The sequence below is a fragment of the Macrosteles quadrilineatus genome, unplaced genomic scaffold, assembly GCF_028750875.1.
Source record: "Macrosteles quadrilineatus isolate MER2022 unplaced genomic scaffold, UCM_ALF_1.0 Scaffold_1__1_contigs__length_201487025, whole genome shotgun sequence".
NCBI lineage: Eukaryota > Metazoa > Arthropoda > Insecta > Hemiptera > Cicadellidae > Macrosteles > Macrosteles quadrilineatus.
The window spans coordinates 103526253-103543887 of NW_026542594.1; the positions used below are offsets into that span (position 1 = coordinate 103526253).

Sequence of the window (17635 nt, forward strand, 5' to 3'; positions counted from 1 at the left end):
GCAAACCTAGGTACTCTTGAAATCTAATGTTATTTAATTAGATCAAGTGAAAAGCAAATCAGGCAAATGGAAATTTGCTTAGTCTGTAAGTTTGCTGCGGCAGGGGTATTTGTAATTTTTTTTGTACACGGTTTAACTGAATCTAAATGCCCATCTAGTTTGATGTTTTTTTTTTTGTTTTTTTTTAGGAATTTGTGATTCCAGGATGTCAGCCCAAATTTTACTATGCTATAAAACTGACTTTGTCTGTTAGTTTCATCTGTTGATACACGGTTATAAACTATAACATTTGGTGTTTCACCAAAACAGTTTAAGAGAACAGAGCTTTGCTCAGGGAAAATGTAGTATAACCTAATAGCAGTTAAATCTCTATGATATTTATACAAAAGTTTTTTTTATAATCTAACTATAATCTGTCTGTTGAATATGCTCTATCAGAGATGTTTATTCCATCAAAATTCCTAGAAGTTTGTTGAACAATTGGATGGTTTACTGAGTTAACCTAGCAGGATCAGGTTTGTGTTCGTGATACCAACAAAAGAAGCCCTTGAACGTTTTGCTAAAACACTTTTTTTAATGGGTTATTATGTAATTTTTTTCTTAAGAACTAGTGAAGTTTTTTATATTGTTGTACCAAGTTAAATTAGACTGCACAAACATGTATCTGGCAAAACTTGAATGAATTTTTGATTAGAAAGTACTTCAATAATAATAAATTGAAATATAAATACAATTAACATTAGTATGTGTCATACAATAGTTTGACGTATGTAGCCTATAGCAATATACACTTTAAGCCACAGCTTGTGTGGGTTTCACACTATTTGGCACTGTTCAAACCACGTGTCCGTTTTCTATTTGCTATTTTCAAAAGCAATTCATTACAGGATGTTTCAATGTTTTGTTTGAAGTTAATTTTCAGTCTTGGCAATTGCTTTGTGAAAGTAATGAAGACAACTTAGGGTCTTTTTGACAACTCTTTTTAGAAATAGAGTAGAGTGCTAGCTCAGAAAGTGTGTTGTACTTCGGACTTTCTCAATACCAAATTGTTGATAAAGATATACAAGCAATGTTCATTTGGTTTTTTTATAAACGTAAATACGCTATTACAGAAAATGTAGGTACACACTTTGATGGCAGCAGAAAAGAATAAACAATAAGACAGTGTAAATTAATTGTTACAGACTATTGCATTCCAACAATAACAACGACAATAATTAGACAATAATGCACTGCAATCATAACAACAATCAACTATATCTAACAGAAATAATCACACAATTTACACAATCACACAATCATTAGAACATTTATACATATACCATCTCAATCTCATTTTACAGGACCAACAATTACAAGCTATAAAAATACATAAACTTTTTAATCTTGATGACAATACAAATACGATAACAAAAGAATAACAATAACAACATAGGATTCAACAAAATAATGCAATAAAATAATAACAACAACTATAGTAACAACATGAACAGAATAATAATATAATAACATTGTAACTTTAGTAGAGTGCAACCCCTTAATGAACTTGTTGTGAAAGCTACCCATTTTTTACCTGAATAATAAGTTTACCGAATTTCAGCCTTCGACTTATTCGGGAAGCTGGAGAATTAGTAATGAATGAGTGAGTGGGTCGGGTGGGGGCTTTGACTTTTATGTGGTTAGGTTAACAGATACATACATTCAAATACACACTATACAGAAATCTCCTCTAGAGGTATATTTTACAACACTATGTTGAGTTTGAAAGTTTAATCCTGGTGATTTATTTAGAAGAGAATCAAAGTACTCTTCTTTGTTGTTTGTCTTAACCATTCTCATGATTTTCACACAGGCTAAAACAGTTATACAAAACCAAATTGATTGCTTAGGTTAGTTTGCCTTATTGTGCTATTAGAGTGTTGAATGTTTAAACAACGAAGTACTTAGTTTGGTTTGTTGTACTAAGGGGCTATGACTTCCAGTCAGTTCATGTAATAAATCAACCACCAAGCTATTTAGTGGTTAGATAACTATGCATATTTATCTCATTGATACACCACTGGCAAAATAAAAACATGCGCACGCTCGCAACAGTGGTAGGCGTAGTCGCTCCTCAAATGAGCCTGTCCCTAAATATCGCACTGCTATTAATCCGTTTGTGACATTGTAACTATTAACTCTTAACTCTTGCAGCTTTGTTGTGTTTGATTGAACGGGTTAGTAGTTTTGTTTACAGAGTACGTCTAAACGCCGTGATCACCGATCGGAAATTTTACCAACGTATTTTAAACATTAGAGGTGCCTATTTTTGATCTCGTGTTTTACGCGATTTGCCGATCAGCTGATTTCAACAATGCCTCGTTTCGAGCCGAGGACTTGGGGTAGCGGCTACGGGAATGTTCGGCTCGCAGCACGGCGCACCGCGGCCCCGAAATAACCCGCGCCTATTTTGGAAACAACGGCTTGACGCAGTTAGTTCGGTAGCTTGGCGGTGAGAGGGCGCGATACGTAGTGGTGCGCGCTACTAGACCCGTAGTTGTGAAAACAGGGGTGAGTAACAGCAGTGTTGACAAATATTACTAACATTTAATTTTGTTTAATATTTGAAAGTTTACCGTACTCAGCTATATATTGTGTTTATTTTTACGTATAAGACACTTAGATTAGCTGTTGTGTTCATTCTTGTTTTGTTTTCAACATAGTAAGACAGCCAACCTTAAAACCGTAACAACTACAAACCATTCTGTCATTAAATACTGTATTCTCTTATGATCAACTAACTGATATGCTAATTCTTAAAGGTGACGAATAGTGAGTGACGATCCTTCACGTATTCTTTATTTGTTTAATCAATCTAAGCCTACCAATTTACTGTAATACACCCCTGAACACCTCGATACACCCCGGTAATTTACAACCAGTGTTTATAACTACTGTACCTACTTATTATGGCACATAAATATTCAAAATAACACTTGTAACTTCAGTTGCTGTACAAAGCAAACTTGTTTTTGCTGAAATGTCAAACAACGGTTTCAAATTACTGTATGGCTGAGCTCCGTTTACGTTCAATGTTAAATAGTTCCCGTAACGTGTAGGTACTCAAAAAGCGGTAGTAGTAGGCCTACCCAAACTTAGAATTGCAATCTATAAAAGTAATTAATCTACATTAACAATTTGCCTTTTATCGACTGCTACTTCAGCAATGCGTTTTTGGGTTCTCTTCCAACAAAATGTTCTTAACAAATTAAAACCACTTTGTTTTTGTGATAAAATAAAATCAATAACAAACAGTATTTTGTCCAGGTGCTGCGGCCAGAACTAGTGTATCGTTAGAGTCCAGTTGGTAACTCGTTGTTATTTTAGGATCCGCCAAACGATCTATTGTTGGTCGGATTCTGTGGCACAGGAATGGGATCGGATCGTTGGTGGTAAAAATATTGTAGGAATCTTAATGACAGAATTGTTTCATGGTGCAACGGCATATAACTGGGGCTAAATAGGTTTAGACAGTTTCGGCAATAGGTAGCCTAAATCAGTATTTTTTATTTGATAAAACCGCAAGTATCAATCAGGCTATAACCGCCGAACGTTTAATCGAATCCACATACAGTACTCAGCAGCCCGAGTTCTCACTTGATCTAGTCTCAATTTGGCGTGGTTGTTGATTGTGTTTTGACAATAAAAATAGTAAAATATTTTTTGAAATTCTTATCTTTAGAAGCATTTTAATTTTTCAAAACTGGAACTCATTCTTCAACAAATATAATTATTACTTAACCTTGAATAAAAGAAGAAGAATCAGTCGATCTTAGCCAAAACAAGGCTATAATTTCGTTGGCTTTAACACTTATCATTGCCGTATAAGACCAATTCTGGTGTGTTGGCGACTAAGTCTAAATCTAATTTAAACTATTACTGCTACCCTTTCTTTACGCACAACAATAACTACTACAGTAGCCTATGTAACGTAAAGAGAATACCGAACGGGTATGATTTTAATTTACGATCCTTTGGCCTCCTAACATTGGTACTTTCATTCGTATAGGTAATTTTTAATTTTGTCTAAAAATCTTAGATGTTATTAGTAATTTCCACGTGATGAGCAATTTATTGCCAATCGTCAAGGTAAATGTCTTGCGCTTGTGGATCTTGGTTGAACTAAGCCCAAGACGAAGCATGGTATGTTAGGTCTTATTTTGCGCTGATGTTGGCACTCAGAGTACACCGATACATTGTAGATTACTTGCGGGTACTTCCCTACAATGAAACAGAGTCGACTTCCTCAAGTCATTCAACTATCGATCCAATTCGCACTTACGCCATCTCCGTAATCTGTGATCTATTTTTATATAGATAACCCAAATCAGGTTTATTTATACAATAGATACCTATACAAACAAAATAACAATAAAAATAATACAAGTAGGTCTAATCAAAAACCTATGGAAAGTTGGCATGCCCATATTACATTTGGAAAACAGGAAGGTTTATAGTTATTGTAAGTGTTTGCAATCAGTATCACAACTACATAAACGACGCATGCTGTAATGATTACAAACACAACATTTGCCAATATTAACGTACCGTACTTAATGTAGGTTATGCACAATGCTTTGGTTGGATACCACTAGTTTAATTGTCGCTTATAACAGTTGTAAAAGTACACCAAGTATCCAAGTTCATTCATAAATCCACTGCCAAACAGTTTTAATAAATATTGTTGCGGTTCAGCGACACTATTGGGCAATAAAACAATTGACACTCCCGAAATAGAGCAACAACAGCTGGCCAACACAAAGAGGTTATTTCGGGAAGTGACTAAGTTCTGGTCCTTTATCTTGCGTTGCGTTGCGTCTCTTTCTTCATTCACCAGGATAATTAATTAGCACATTAGCTCAACTAGATCACGTCACTAACAACTCAAGTGACCAAACGTCCTCGCTTGGTGCAATCGCCAATCTACATCCACTTGTTATTCAAGATAATAGATAACTACTTTTGATTAATCTACAATCTACTTAAGTTAATCACGAATATAATCATTTTCGAAATACTCTCAAATGTGTGTTTATAATTATTATAGTTTTATTTTTATTTTGGGGGGGGGGGGATTACAGGACTTGCAAATCCAAAATAGGGCAAAATGTATTCCATCAGCTGAACCGTAGCCTCCTCTGAAAGAGAAATATATTCTAAACTGGTCTAAGGAATATCTAGTTTTATTTCTAAAGCTACAGTAACTATTTATTGTTTTATATGTATTGTTAAACTAACTTTAAAAGACCTTAATTTTAAACAGCTTTAACCTTTTATACAGCTTGTATAAAATTAGTCCAACCCTAGTTTATATTCTAACATGAACAGTAGGCCTACATATTTCTTTCATAACATAGTATAAGCGGTTTACCAAATCGTTTATTGCATAATTTTCTGATCCTCTAACTTCATAAACCAAACATAAACAAACCGTTTTAGCAAATGCAACAAGACGAATAAAGCAAATAGACTATGGTAGCTGTCACTTCAAAGTTCACAAAAATGCAGAAAAGTCATCAAATAAAAACCCATGCTCTATAAGGCTACGTGTATTGCAATAATTTAACAAGGGATTTGTAATTTTAGGATTAGAGTTTTAGTAGTGGTTTGGTATTTTTAGGATTTGCATTGATAGTGCATAGTAAATGAAATGAAATTAAATATTATTTATTTATACAGGCAAAAGTTAGGGTCAGATGGCCCTTTCTTACACTTAACCTGTCATAAATATAACACATATCAATATACAACAAAACAAAATCTAAACCATAGTAAATAGTAGCGAGATAATAAATAAACCTCAAAAACATGATTGAGTGTTGATTTGCTATTTATGAAGTCTGATAGAAAATATTGTTTCAGGCAACTACAAGGCAGAAAGAAGAGGACATTGAAAATATTTGGGACGAACAGGTTCTCAAAAATCTGGTGAGTAATGACAAAACATTTTGTTTCTGAGCATTCAATAACAACTGCAACCATCACATAGCTTTGTTCTCGCCTAATTACCTCAGCCATCATTAACTGTATGTATAAAACAAAACCATGTTAAATGGATGATGCATTGTAATACACATGGATTGGAACACAAATGACAAATTTATAATCGTACTCATGGAATAGTGTAGTGCACAGAATTAAAACAATTAAAGATATTTTCTCAAATCTCTTGGTTTCAGAAATAAAGCAGATATTGCTGGTTATTTTCTAAAACGAATTAATATCATCCATGTGCATTTATTTATTCAGCCTCTTCTTTTAGCAAATTTCTCGGGGAATAAGCAATTACCATAGATCTCATGGTAAGACCTTGACCCGGGACCGATTGACTTTATATAGCCTATATGTGTATGTCCTAGCTCGATAACGTGAGTAAAAATCATCCGATTTTTATGAAAGTTGTTACGTGTAAACGGACGTTTATTTGAATGAATTTGCCAACCAGCATAATCGGACTATGGGAACGGTGTCTTATGGCGTGAAAATCGTAAAGTTTTGTAATTTCTTTCTAAACCATTTTGTAGAGCTAACAAAACAAATCATTTAGTACATTAAAGCGTTGTTTTAGGCGTAACGACTAAATATAAAATAGAAAAAACTGTAAATAAAAAATTCTTATGCTATTTATATACAGAATAAGTAAAAGGATTTAGTTTGCTTGTTTATGGATATATTTTGGTAAAATTTGAAAAAGTTTTTATAATATTAAGCTATTAAAATAATTTGCTCTATTGTTGATCTTTTTGTATTCATATAAAGTCAAAGAAAACTAATGCACAGCGATGACAATGGTTTTCATAAGCCAATAATTTAGGGGTTTGGCTGGCTAATGCATATCAAAATTAGTTTTTGGATGTTATAGTTACTCTTTAACTATAAAAAAGAGTCTTAATTATTTGAATAGGAAGCAGTCTGACTAGGCTTCCACCTCAACTAGAATTTATGATTAAATTTCATTATCTCTTCCTCTTGTTGTATAGGTAAAATACAAATACTTGTCACGGTCAATAAGTTGTTGAGCGGATTTTTAAATGTATCTTCGTCAATGTTTTGGAAACTTTGCTGTTGGGTCATTCCATAGTGGTTACTGGTTAATTCTTAATGTCAACGAAGATCAGCACCATATGAGCAACAATGTTTGTTTATAGCTGGAGCAGTGTACCGACTACGACGGAAGACGCAAGTTGAGGGCTCGTTTGCGAACTGTCATGGCAGAACATAAAGGTAAAAATCACTTAACCTCTACTGGAAATACCCATTTGCTATTGAAAAGTGCATTACAATTTCTATTCATAAAAAAATATTTGTAAAAAATCATTCATTCATGTTGTTCAATTTTTTTCGCCTCGGTAAAGGATTGAGAAAGGAAGAAAGATTGTATTTCAACTTTAAATATCTGCATTTAATTAAACATATCAATCTTGCTGGTAAAAAATCTTTAACATTTCAATATGGATCCCACCAACTTGACTGGATTCCTTTGCTTGGCTATGTGTGGGTTTTATCCAGCATTTTCCTTCTGTTTGAGACAATGTTTTTTTCTTATTTTGTTTTTTGTCCATGAACCTATTCATTTGCATGAGTTCAGTCACATTTCATGTAAAAAGCTTTTAAAACTAAGTGTTTTTCATATAAACATAATAGAATTTAATTATTGTAGATAGTAGAACCATTGAGTTTATATTCAATAATAGAAACCTCTTATGTAAACTCCTCCAGAGTATTTTATACCTTTTCAGGTTTTTACTTAACCCTTCACGGAGGGGTGACGGATATATCCGCCTAAGTCTTTAGTGATAAAGGACGGGTGGCGGATATATCCGCTTATGGTTTTTGATGTTCCGGACGGGAAGCGGATACATCCGCCTTCTCTTCAGACAGACTGGCAGGTGCTTGAGCAGTAAACCAGATGTTTCGCGGTACCAAGACACCACTTTCGTGCTCTCTCCAGCACTCCCCCCCTCACCTGCGACTATCCCTCTCCCGCGCACGACCCACCTCTCCTACGCTCTTCCTCGGTGTTTCGCGCTCAACACTACGTTGTCTTTAATTTATTGTTTACATATTGTTCTTTATTTATTGCCTAACGTTGTCATGGTCATATCTTCAAAGACGGGTGGCGGATATATCCGCTGCTTTTCTACTCATCCGTGGACGGGTAGCAGATATATCCGCATAGTTAAAAGAAAGTAAAAAATTATTTTGATTGTATGAATTGTTCCATTGTGTTTTTTTTATGTATACTTGTATAACAAATTTAAGTATAACGATTTCGCCTGTCCAGGAAGGGTTAAGTCTTCAATGTTTTGTGTTTTAGCAAATTTTCCTATAGGGGAGTAGCTATTACCGTAGGTGGCCGATATATTTTTTCATTTTAATGTCCCCAGAGGTCAAAAACACCATTCTTTAAAATTTGTATAAATGCATATCTATACAGGGTGAATAAAAAGTCAAGACCCCCCCTCTAATATTTTTCCAAGTAAATATACAGAGATATCCTTTTGGTGGTCGTGCAATATTAGCAGGAAGTTTCATTTTATGATTATGAAATTTTTGAGTGTCCCCCCAAAAGGGGGGATTTGGGGGGCAACTCAAATATTTTAAATGTAAACCCCCTTTAAGTAACACCTCATTTTGAAGGGTTTGCAAAAACTTAAAGAATGGTGAAAACTAGAGGTCGTTATCTCTTCTCTATCCAAAATGGTAGCCCGTCAAATGTTGTGGAAAATCAATGGTAAAATTGGTTTGTAATGGTAATATTGGCTACCATTTTTGATAGAGAAAAGATAGCGAACTCTGGTTTTCACCATTCATTAAGTTTTTGTAAACACTTCAAAATGAGGTGTCACTTGATGGGGGTTTACATTGAAAAATGTTAAGTTGCCCCCCAAATCCCCCCTTTTGGGGGGGCACTCAATGATTTTAAACGTAAACACTCATTTAGTGACACTTCGTTTTGAAGTGTTTACAAAAACTTAAGGAATGGAGAAAACTAGAGTTCGCTATCTCTTTTCTATCCAAAATTGTAGCCAATATTACCATTACGAACCAATTTTACCATTGATTTTCCACAACATTTGACAGGCTACCATTTTGGATAGAGAAGAGATAGCGACCTCTAGTTTTCACCATTCTTTGTAAACCCTTCAAAATGAGGTGTTACTTGAAGGGGGTTTACATTTAAAATATTTGAGTTGCCCCCCCAAATTCCCCCTTTTGGGGGGACACTCAAAAATTTCAAAATTATAAAATGAAACTTTCTGCTAATATTGCACGACCACCAAAATGATATCTCTGTATATTTACTTGGAAAAATATTAGAGGGGGGGGGGTCTTGACTTTTTATTCACCCTAATACTAAACTGACATAGCAAAAATTATGCACAGAGATGGTTCATATATCTAGGAATGCCAGGCCTATTTACTTCCTTGAGTTTCCCTCGGGCTACGCCCCGTGAACGTCCAAAGTTTTGAGGTGAGGTTTTCAAAAGTAAATATTGATTGGTCACCATGGCAGAATAGGAATAATTTTACACTAGTGTACATGTTGCTCGAAATCGAGCAATTGCAAAGGAGTAAAGTAGTTATTTAAAAACTAATAAAAGTTATAATTTCCGATGAGTTTAAAAGACTCAACAATTCATAGATTATGTACCTAACAGTTTCATATAATAAACATTTCTTGTAAGTATTTTATAAGCTGATCTGGTTTTTAGGGTATTCTACACATGTTTCCCACTTATAGCCGCATTAGGTTGTCCATGTTGATTTTTGTCAATGATAATGTAGTCAGCATGGTAACATTGTCGCCAGTACGTTTACAAATTTCAGTCATTTTTTATAGCGATAACATTTTGTTTACATTACTTAAGAATTGCCTGATTTTCTGCATAACCTCTCTGTCACAATTATATTTGCTTCAATTGGCATTAATTTGGCAAGGTACTGTTATAACGTAAGTTATATTTACCTGGAAAAATGCAGAATTGAAAGGCCTAATGTTCAGATGATTTTTTGTTTCCCTTGAATGTGAATAATAATCTGAATAGTGTGAATTTCACAATGAAAGTTTTATTAAGGTTTCTTGGATGTAGTCATATTATTTTAAAATCACTTGACTTGTATGAAAACATATATTTAATGTCCTTGCCGTACCAGTTTAATTCGGCCTTAGAGAGGTTTCCTTTGCCAATCATCATAAAGTTAAGTCCGTGTTTCCAACAAAATAGTAGCACTTCGGCTAACACATCCTTGTTCATTAATTGTTTGTGGGAATCTTCGTATTGTATGTGTTCTTCTTTATATAGGATGATAACGATTGTATTTTTTTAAATCTCTATTTCTTCTACTTTTTTGGTGGTGTTCTATTACTTTCCTATATTTCCATGGTTAACAAATCAGTTCTTTCAATGATTGCTCAAGAATTACAATACCCTGTCAATTCATTTTTCTTATTTGGTAAAACATATAAAATTGACCAGGCTTTCTCGATTTTTAACATTGTAATATGTACGAATGTAAATTGAAATAGTAAATATTTAATTGCTTCAAAATCAGTAAATGTACCCAATGCGTTGCGTTGAATTGAAAAATAAATAACAGCAATTAAATTCTACAGCTGATCAAAATGTAAACAATTAAGTTCTCCATAAGGATAACATGGGAACTTTCAAAGCCACTGGGGCAGAGCCCAAGGGACGCTTTCAAAACTGTAAGGCCAGTTTGCAAATCTACGCGACACGCTCTTTCCAATGAGACTTCAATGGATAAAATCGGTTAAGAAATGGCGGAGGAGTTCAACCGACAAAGTTTCATGTAGCGTATTAATTATATAGATTTAAATTTAAACGTAAACAAGCAGAACAAGCATTATTAAATATTAAATGATTATTTTAATATTTCAGACAGCTGATTCAAAACAACTAAATATAATATTTTTCCTACAGTCACCTGACAAAAAGGCCTTCCTTGCACTGATTATAGCACAGAAAGTTGATAATTGCTGCACCTACTTACCTTTGCCGCACAGTTTTGTTGTTGTCACTTACCAGTATTCCAACCAAACAACACAAAACAGCGTGCTTTTATTTGGCACGTAATACATGTACGCTAGAAAATAAGTTGGCAACACTTGAAGATATTACGACTACGATCAGCTGGTGCAGCATTTCCCATTTTGTTCAATGTTTGGATTTAACCTAACCTAAAAACGTGCTATACAGTGTTTGAAAGACTAATTATTTATGCTTTATAGTAGGTAACTGTAGGAAAAATATAATGTGTAACGTGAGTGCAAACTGCCTTTGATGTACTCGAGAAACTTTCCACACTCGCCTACTGTAGTGCGTAAACATTTCTCTTGTTTGAAGCAAAGTGCCACTTCACACACTTAAGTTATATCGCACACTAGTTACACAAATAACTATTGCACAAGTACATGCAAAGATGCCTGACTAAAATATTGAAGAGATTCTATACTAGGTATGTGGTTTGAGGTCCGTCAATTGAGCAGAGCGAACAAAGATGTCAACAAATCATATTACTGAATTTCTAAATACAATTTTTACTTTCTCCTCCTAAACGGAGAAAGTATTGTTTTCATAAAAGTTTTCGAGTGGAAATATCTGTTTTGGAACCCCCTAACAAAAAAGTGGTTTTCGAAGTGATGTCTGCTGTGTGTGTGTGTGTGTCAGGTCTGGATGTGTGGAGGTGTAGGCCTACAGAGCTACAGACCACGCCTGTTGTCTGAATTTGTTTAAATTTGATATGTAGGTACTAATTCATGGTAAACTTATCTCCAGGCTTTATTTAATATTTTTGAAATTTCGATTTTTATGGCGATTTGCCCATAAAAACCCATAAATTAACAGAAAAATATAATTTTCTCAAAAATAGTCCCAACGATTTTGATAAATTTTTAGTTTGTTATAGCCCTTTAAATTCTGAACAAAATGGTATGACTCCCATTGCTGTAAAAATGACAGCTAAAAAATTTGTGTAACTCATGTACTAGTTTTCCCATAAGAAACCATATTATAAAATAACAGAAAATCGGATCCAAACAAAAGCCGGTTTTGATTCAAATAAGTATATGTTTTAGTTCTTATAATTCTAAACAAAATAGTGCAAACTCCATTGCTATAAAAATTACGCTTTAAAAGTTGTTGCAACTTTTGAGACTTCTCTCTATAAAATATCATAGTTACTCATAGTTACTCCCACGGTTATGTTGATAAGCTAATGGGAGAAAGTATATGTATCAGATTAGCTGATACCGTTTGTTTGTAAAAATTAGCTGATACCGTTTGTTTATAAAAACTATCATAGATTATGACAACAAATTAATCAAACGATTTATGATTTTACGATACTTATCTTATGAAAATCTAATTAACTTTAAACCTGACAATACAAGCAATCTTCTGTCGTCTTTCCATCTTCTTTTTCTTGATTATCCATGTACATTAATGCTTGTAACTATTCCTATTGCAAATGGCTCAATCAGCAAACCCTTGATAGTTCCTACTATCGGTAATGCTACATAATTAGTCAATCCAAGAGAAAATTCTGAATTCCCAGTACGACCACAGCCTATTCTAAAGTGCATGCTTGGCTACCAAATGAAAATCAATTTTTGTTTACATCCCTTACCATTTCTTTTAGACTCCTATTTATACAATACTCCTTTCATTTGTCATTTAATATACTCTGTCATATGTAGGCTTGTATGTAAAATATGGTAAAAATACAAGTTTTTAATAGCCTAGCCTATAATTTAAACAATCATTCAATTTATAATATACTAGCTGGCCCGACAGACGTCGTCCTGTCCTAATGTGGTTTTATGTCAAATGTTCGGAAATTTTCAAGATGAGCTCGTTTGCATGGCTCAATCACGTCCTGGTTGAAGTTCGTTCGCTACGCTTACTCACCTTTAGGTTGGAGCTCGTTTGCTGCGCTCACTTGCCTTCGGGTTAGCTCGTTCGCTACGCTAACTCGCCTCCGGGTTGAAGTTCGTTCGCTACGCTCACTCACCTTTTGGTTGCAAATTAGCGGTTGTTATAAATTTAAAAAAATAATAGTGCTGCACCCTGTTGGTAAACCTATTAACTTTTTAATGCTATTGAACATCACAGAATCAAATTGTTTAGTCGAACCAGCTGTTAAGATTATTTAATTCCATTTATGAGTACTCATAAGGTTAACATGGAAACTCCAGAGCCACTGGGGCGGAGCCCTTTTGACGGATCTGCACCAAACTTTACACAAACCATCCTTGAATAATGCTTAATAATGCCTGATAGTTTCATTACAATCTATTGAGCGGTTTCGGAGTCCATAAAGGACAAACAAACAAACAAACATACATACATTGGATTTTATATATAGACTAATAGTAACTGCTGGTTTAAATAATGGTTTTTTTAATTTACACCAAATAGAATTTTTATTTTGTTACTAACAATAAATACCCCTGCCGCAGCAGACCTGCCGACTAAGCGAATTTCCATTTGTGTGAATTGATTTTCAATTAAATCTATTAAAATAACATTAGGTTTAATGAGTACCTAGGTTTGCTGCTACAAGGGAACTAATGAAATGTATTTTTTAGTAAAATATTAATAGCTTAGTGTAAAATAAATAAATTTGCCAAGTTTGATCAAAATATATCCATAAACAAGCAAACTACAACATTTTACAATATTCTCCATAAGAATAACATAGGAATTTTAAATTTAAATTTTTTTGAGTTTTCTCCATTACCAATAACCATACAAAAACACTTTGATAAACTAAATTATTAGTTTTTTTTATGCTCTTTAAAAAGGTCTAGAGTGAAATTGGGAAATTTTGTGTTTTGAAGGTCAAAAATGAGAAAAACCACTTTTTACCCCATAAAAGCCCCCGTAAAACCCCGTTCCCATGGTCCCCGATCATGCTGGTTTGCGAACTCGTTCGTGCCCAGTCTACCTACAACCGCTGCCGTGCCGTGTCGATAGCGCTATCATGTTATTACGTGTTTAAATGTTTCGTGTTCCGTGTTTTGTTCTATGTGTAAATTATTTGATGTCTTTGACAAAAAGCTCTGACGATGTTGCAGTGCAACGAAACATGTAAGCTTTGAACAACATTAGTTGTAAAAGACACAATTTTGGACTACTGACGGAGGTAAGCCTATATAAAACTCGTTCAAGTTTATCCCGCCTCACACCTTTAAATCAAATTTCATTAAAATCAGACAAAAATTACTCAAGTTATCGCGTTCACGGACGTATATATATATAAATCTGTATATATATAATTATATAAATACATATATAAAAATTTGAACGAATGGTGTTTTTGGCCTCTGGGGACATCAAAATGAAAAAGTAAATCGGTCCCGGGCCTAGGTCTTACCGTGCCACCTACGGTAATAGCTACTTCCCTATTGGCAAATTCGCTAAAACTTAGTCAATTAAGTCAACTGTTTCACATGAACAAGCATCAGAAACGGGGCATCCAGGCCCGTTTTTTACCCTCTCAGCGCCATAGACAAAACTAATACTGTAGTAGCGCCCCTTTGCTCTATATATAAATATATATATATTTAATTACCTAAGATTTTTCTTTGCGTCAAAATTGTGGGCGACGTATAACTACAGGAGAGAGCTCAAATTAAAGGTCTATATCTTATGATGGCGGGAAAAATCTTAACACAAAATGAGATATAACGTAAAATGTTCTCCATAAGAATAGCATTGAAAGCCATACACAGCTGATTTTTGTTTACTTACAGTTTTATCTTTCCTTATGTTCAAGTCCGCCGGTTTAAGCCATGCAAAGTATGTGGTCGCGTAGGGCGCCAAGCAAAAGGCCCGCCTATGCGCTCTCTAATGTTCAGTATTAAAGAAGGAAACTAAATGGGAATTTAGAGGTTGAAAGTTGATTCACATGGCCAAATTGTAGGAGTTATGAGTTTTCTTAGTAATTTTAAAATAATACACACATTTACAAAGGGACAAATTATTATTATTGCACAATATAATGCCACAAGACTATTTTAATGTTCAAGTTCAGTTTTATCAAATAAATGATACTAATCTGTTAAGGATCAGTTTAGAATAGGTAACAATTTGTTGCAGAAAATATAACTTCATGCTGAAAACTTTATTAACAGTCTCGCAGTAAATAATTGTATTCTATATTCTTTCCCATGACAAGTAAAAGGCAACCTTGTGATAGAGAGAGAACAACCGGCTGAAACCTACTGGAAGGGGAAGTAATAGGTGACAAAAATAATAGTATTATTTCACCTATTACCGAAAAGGAAGTAATAGGTGACAAAAATAATAGTATTATTTCACCTATTACCGAAAAGGTAAGGAACGTTCCTGACTATTACTGCAAAGTAACGCCATTTCCCACCTCCAGGGTATAGAAATGTGATTTGTAACCAACTCATCGATTGTCAATTTGGATTAATGTGTTGTTTCGTTGTTGCAGCTTGTGCAGACCTGGTGGCACTAACTGGGAACAATATTGCTAACAGTGGTGAGTGTCGCAGTCCCATTGACGATTCCGGCACTGAGTCTGGAGAAGACTTTCGACTTCTGAGTCCTGAAATCCTTGCAGAAGTGCAGAGTGCGTTAACGCGGTTGGAGGCAGCTTTACCCGGTCTGGACCCGGTTAGGCGCGAAGCTTTAATCCGACTTGTCAATCGGCTACAGTCATGTCTAAAGTTGCAACCGGTATCTCAGACATCCACTCCTTCTAACCCTCCCCCCCCTACTCAAGCCCCTCCACCACAACCCCCTGTCAGGCGATATGCCAATAGACGACAACGACATCAACGACACACTGTTGGGGTGAGTAAAGAAGAGTTGGCTGATGCTAGGAGGTGGCTACAAGAAACAAGGCAGCAGTCTGCCACATCTACCGAGGCTCCATCAGTTGAGAGCTGTTCTTCTACAAACTTAAATGAAATTCAAGAGGATCCTCCAAAACTTGTGCACCAAGTATTTCGTCCTGTTATATTTAATCCAAACCATTCTAGAGAAGAAAACCCTCTAGAAACAGTGGATCAGCCACAAACTTTTGAACGGAGTGATAGCCAAGAGGAGCCTAGTAACATTCATTCATCATCAGTTTACACTTATCCACAAGATGTATCTAAAGCAGATAGTGGAAGCAGTCTTTTAGAATATGATCCGAGTCTAACTCTTTTTACTCCTTCACAGTCCGTTCAAATTGCTGTTCACAAAGCGGCAATAAACAAACAGATATCTGAAGAAGAAATCAAAAGAGAAAGTAGTAAACGGGAAGACTGTTACGATAGCGAAGACGGTGATATCTCTAGTGTTGAGGAAGATCACAGTTTGGCCATGGGACAGGATGGATTGGAAGATGCCATATCGTCTGCTCAAAGATTACTGCAAATTGCCACAGACAATCAAAATACTTCCCACCACGGAAAGTTTCATGACAGAAGCAATAAAAAACAGAAAATGAAACGTGCTAACACAATTGATATACCTAAACCAGCAAATGCTTATGACAGGTCTTCGCCAGATGATTTTGGTATGCCATCTGGTATGAAAGAAAAAGACCTGAAATGCATTGAAGGTGAACAAATAAACCCACCTCCTTTTGAACCAAAGACAGAGAGTGATTTAAAGTTTTTGGCTTTCCTGAAAAAAGCAAATAGTAGTAATAGCGAAGCAAAAGCTGGTATTTATAATCCATCAGCAAGGGGTGGGCAGCCATGGACTAATAGGTTTGTTAATATTAAAACAGCTTTTGAAAAACCTTCTGAGACCAAACAAACAGACCAGACAAAACCAGACCTCCCTCCTATAACCCAAAACTGGCTGAGCAATTCATCAAAGCCACCAGATCCAGTTATAGCTCGGCAAGGTGTGAACAGAACACCTCAACCCTTACAGGCTAAATTGCCCTGGACAACTCGAGAGGAGGAGAATGGGGTGATTGTGGGATCATTGACAGTAAAACCTTCTCACCAAACACCATCACAAAAAAATTTCGGTCCAGTCAATAAGTTTTCTCATGCTCCAAAGTCAGCTTTCAGACCAATAGAGAAGAAACCATTAACTCAAGTTCAGGTATTTGAACCTACTAAAAAAACAGTTGTTCAAAGTTCAACAAAACCTTTGAATGCAAGTTATATAATTCCGGAAAAAAATAAAATACAAGACGTGAAAAAAACTCAACAACAAGTTAACCAGACATCCTCTGCAAGTGGGTCTGTTAAGCAACTAGCAACCCAAAAATTTTCTGGAGAAAATATTCCTTCCAAGCCAGTTATTAAGCAGTACCCTGTTATTCAAGATAAACAATTTAACTCTGCAAATACTATTAAACAGCATCCTTTTGTTGAGCAGATTTCCAAACCTACTGATAAAAATAGAACAGTAAAGCTACCTTCACCACCACCTAATCAAATCTCTTCAAGTATATCATTAACCAAAAAACAATTACTTGATCAATCTTCTTATGATCCTAAAATGTTTAAAATCCCCCAAGAAAAAACTCTCAAGGAATTCAAAGATGGGACTAAATGTTCTCCTCCTAAGCAGTATATAAATACTCCACCTTC

The 17635-nt window shown here is 35.0% G+C and overlaps 1 protein-coding gene across 8 annotated transcripts in view; it reads left to right on the forward strand.

The window, feature by feature from the left end:
* LOC129002135 (serine/arginine repetitive matrix protein 2-like) overlaps positions 1-17635 on the forward strand; it is a 193744-nt gene that overhangs the window by 160012 nt on the left and 16097 nt on the right. For 5 of the 8 annotated variants that reach the window (XR_008491578.1, XM_054429770.1, XM_054430081.1 and 2 more), the window contains 3 exons: positions 5902-5967; positions 7188-7263; positions 15526-15573. Coding sequence is in view for 5 of the 8 variants with exons in the window: in XM_054429770.1 (XP_054285745.1) it covers positions 5902-5967; positions 7188-7263; positions 15526-15573 (190 nt within the window). In the remaining 3 variants the exon portion in view is untranslated. The remainder of the gene's footprint in view (positions 1-5901; positions 5968-7187; positions 7264-15525; positions 15574-17635) is intronic. The other 3 variants (XR_008491580.1, XR_008491581.1, XM_054429851.1) reach the window with 2 other exon arrangements.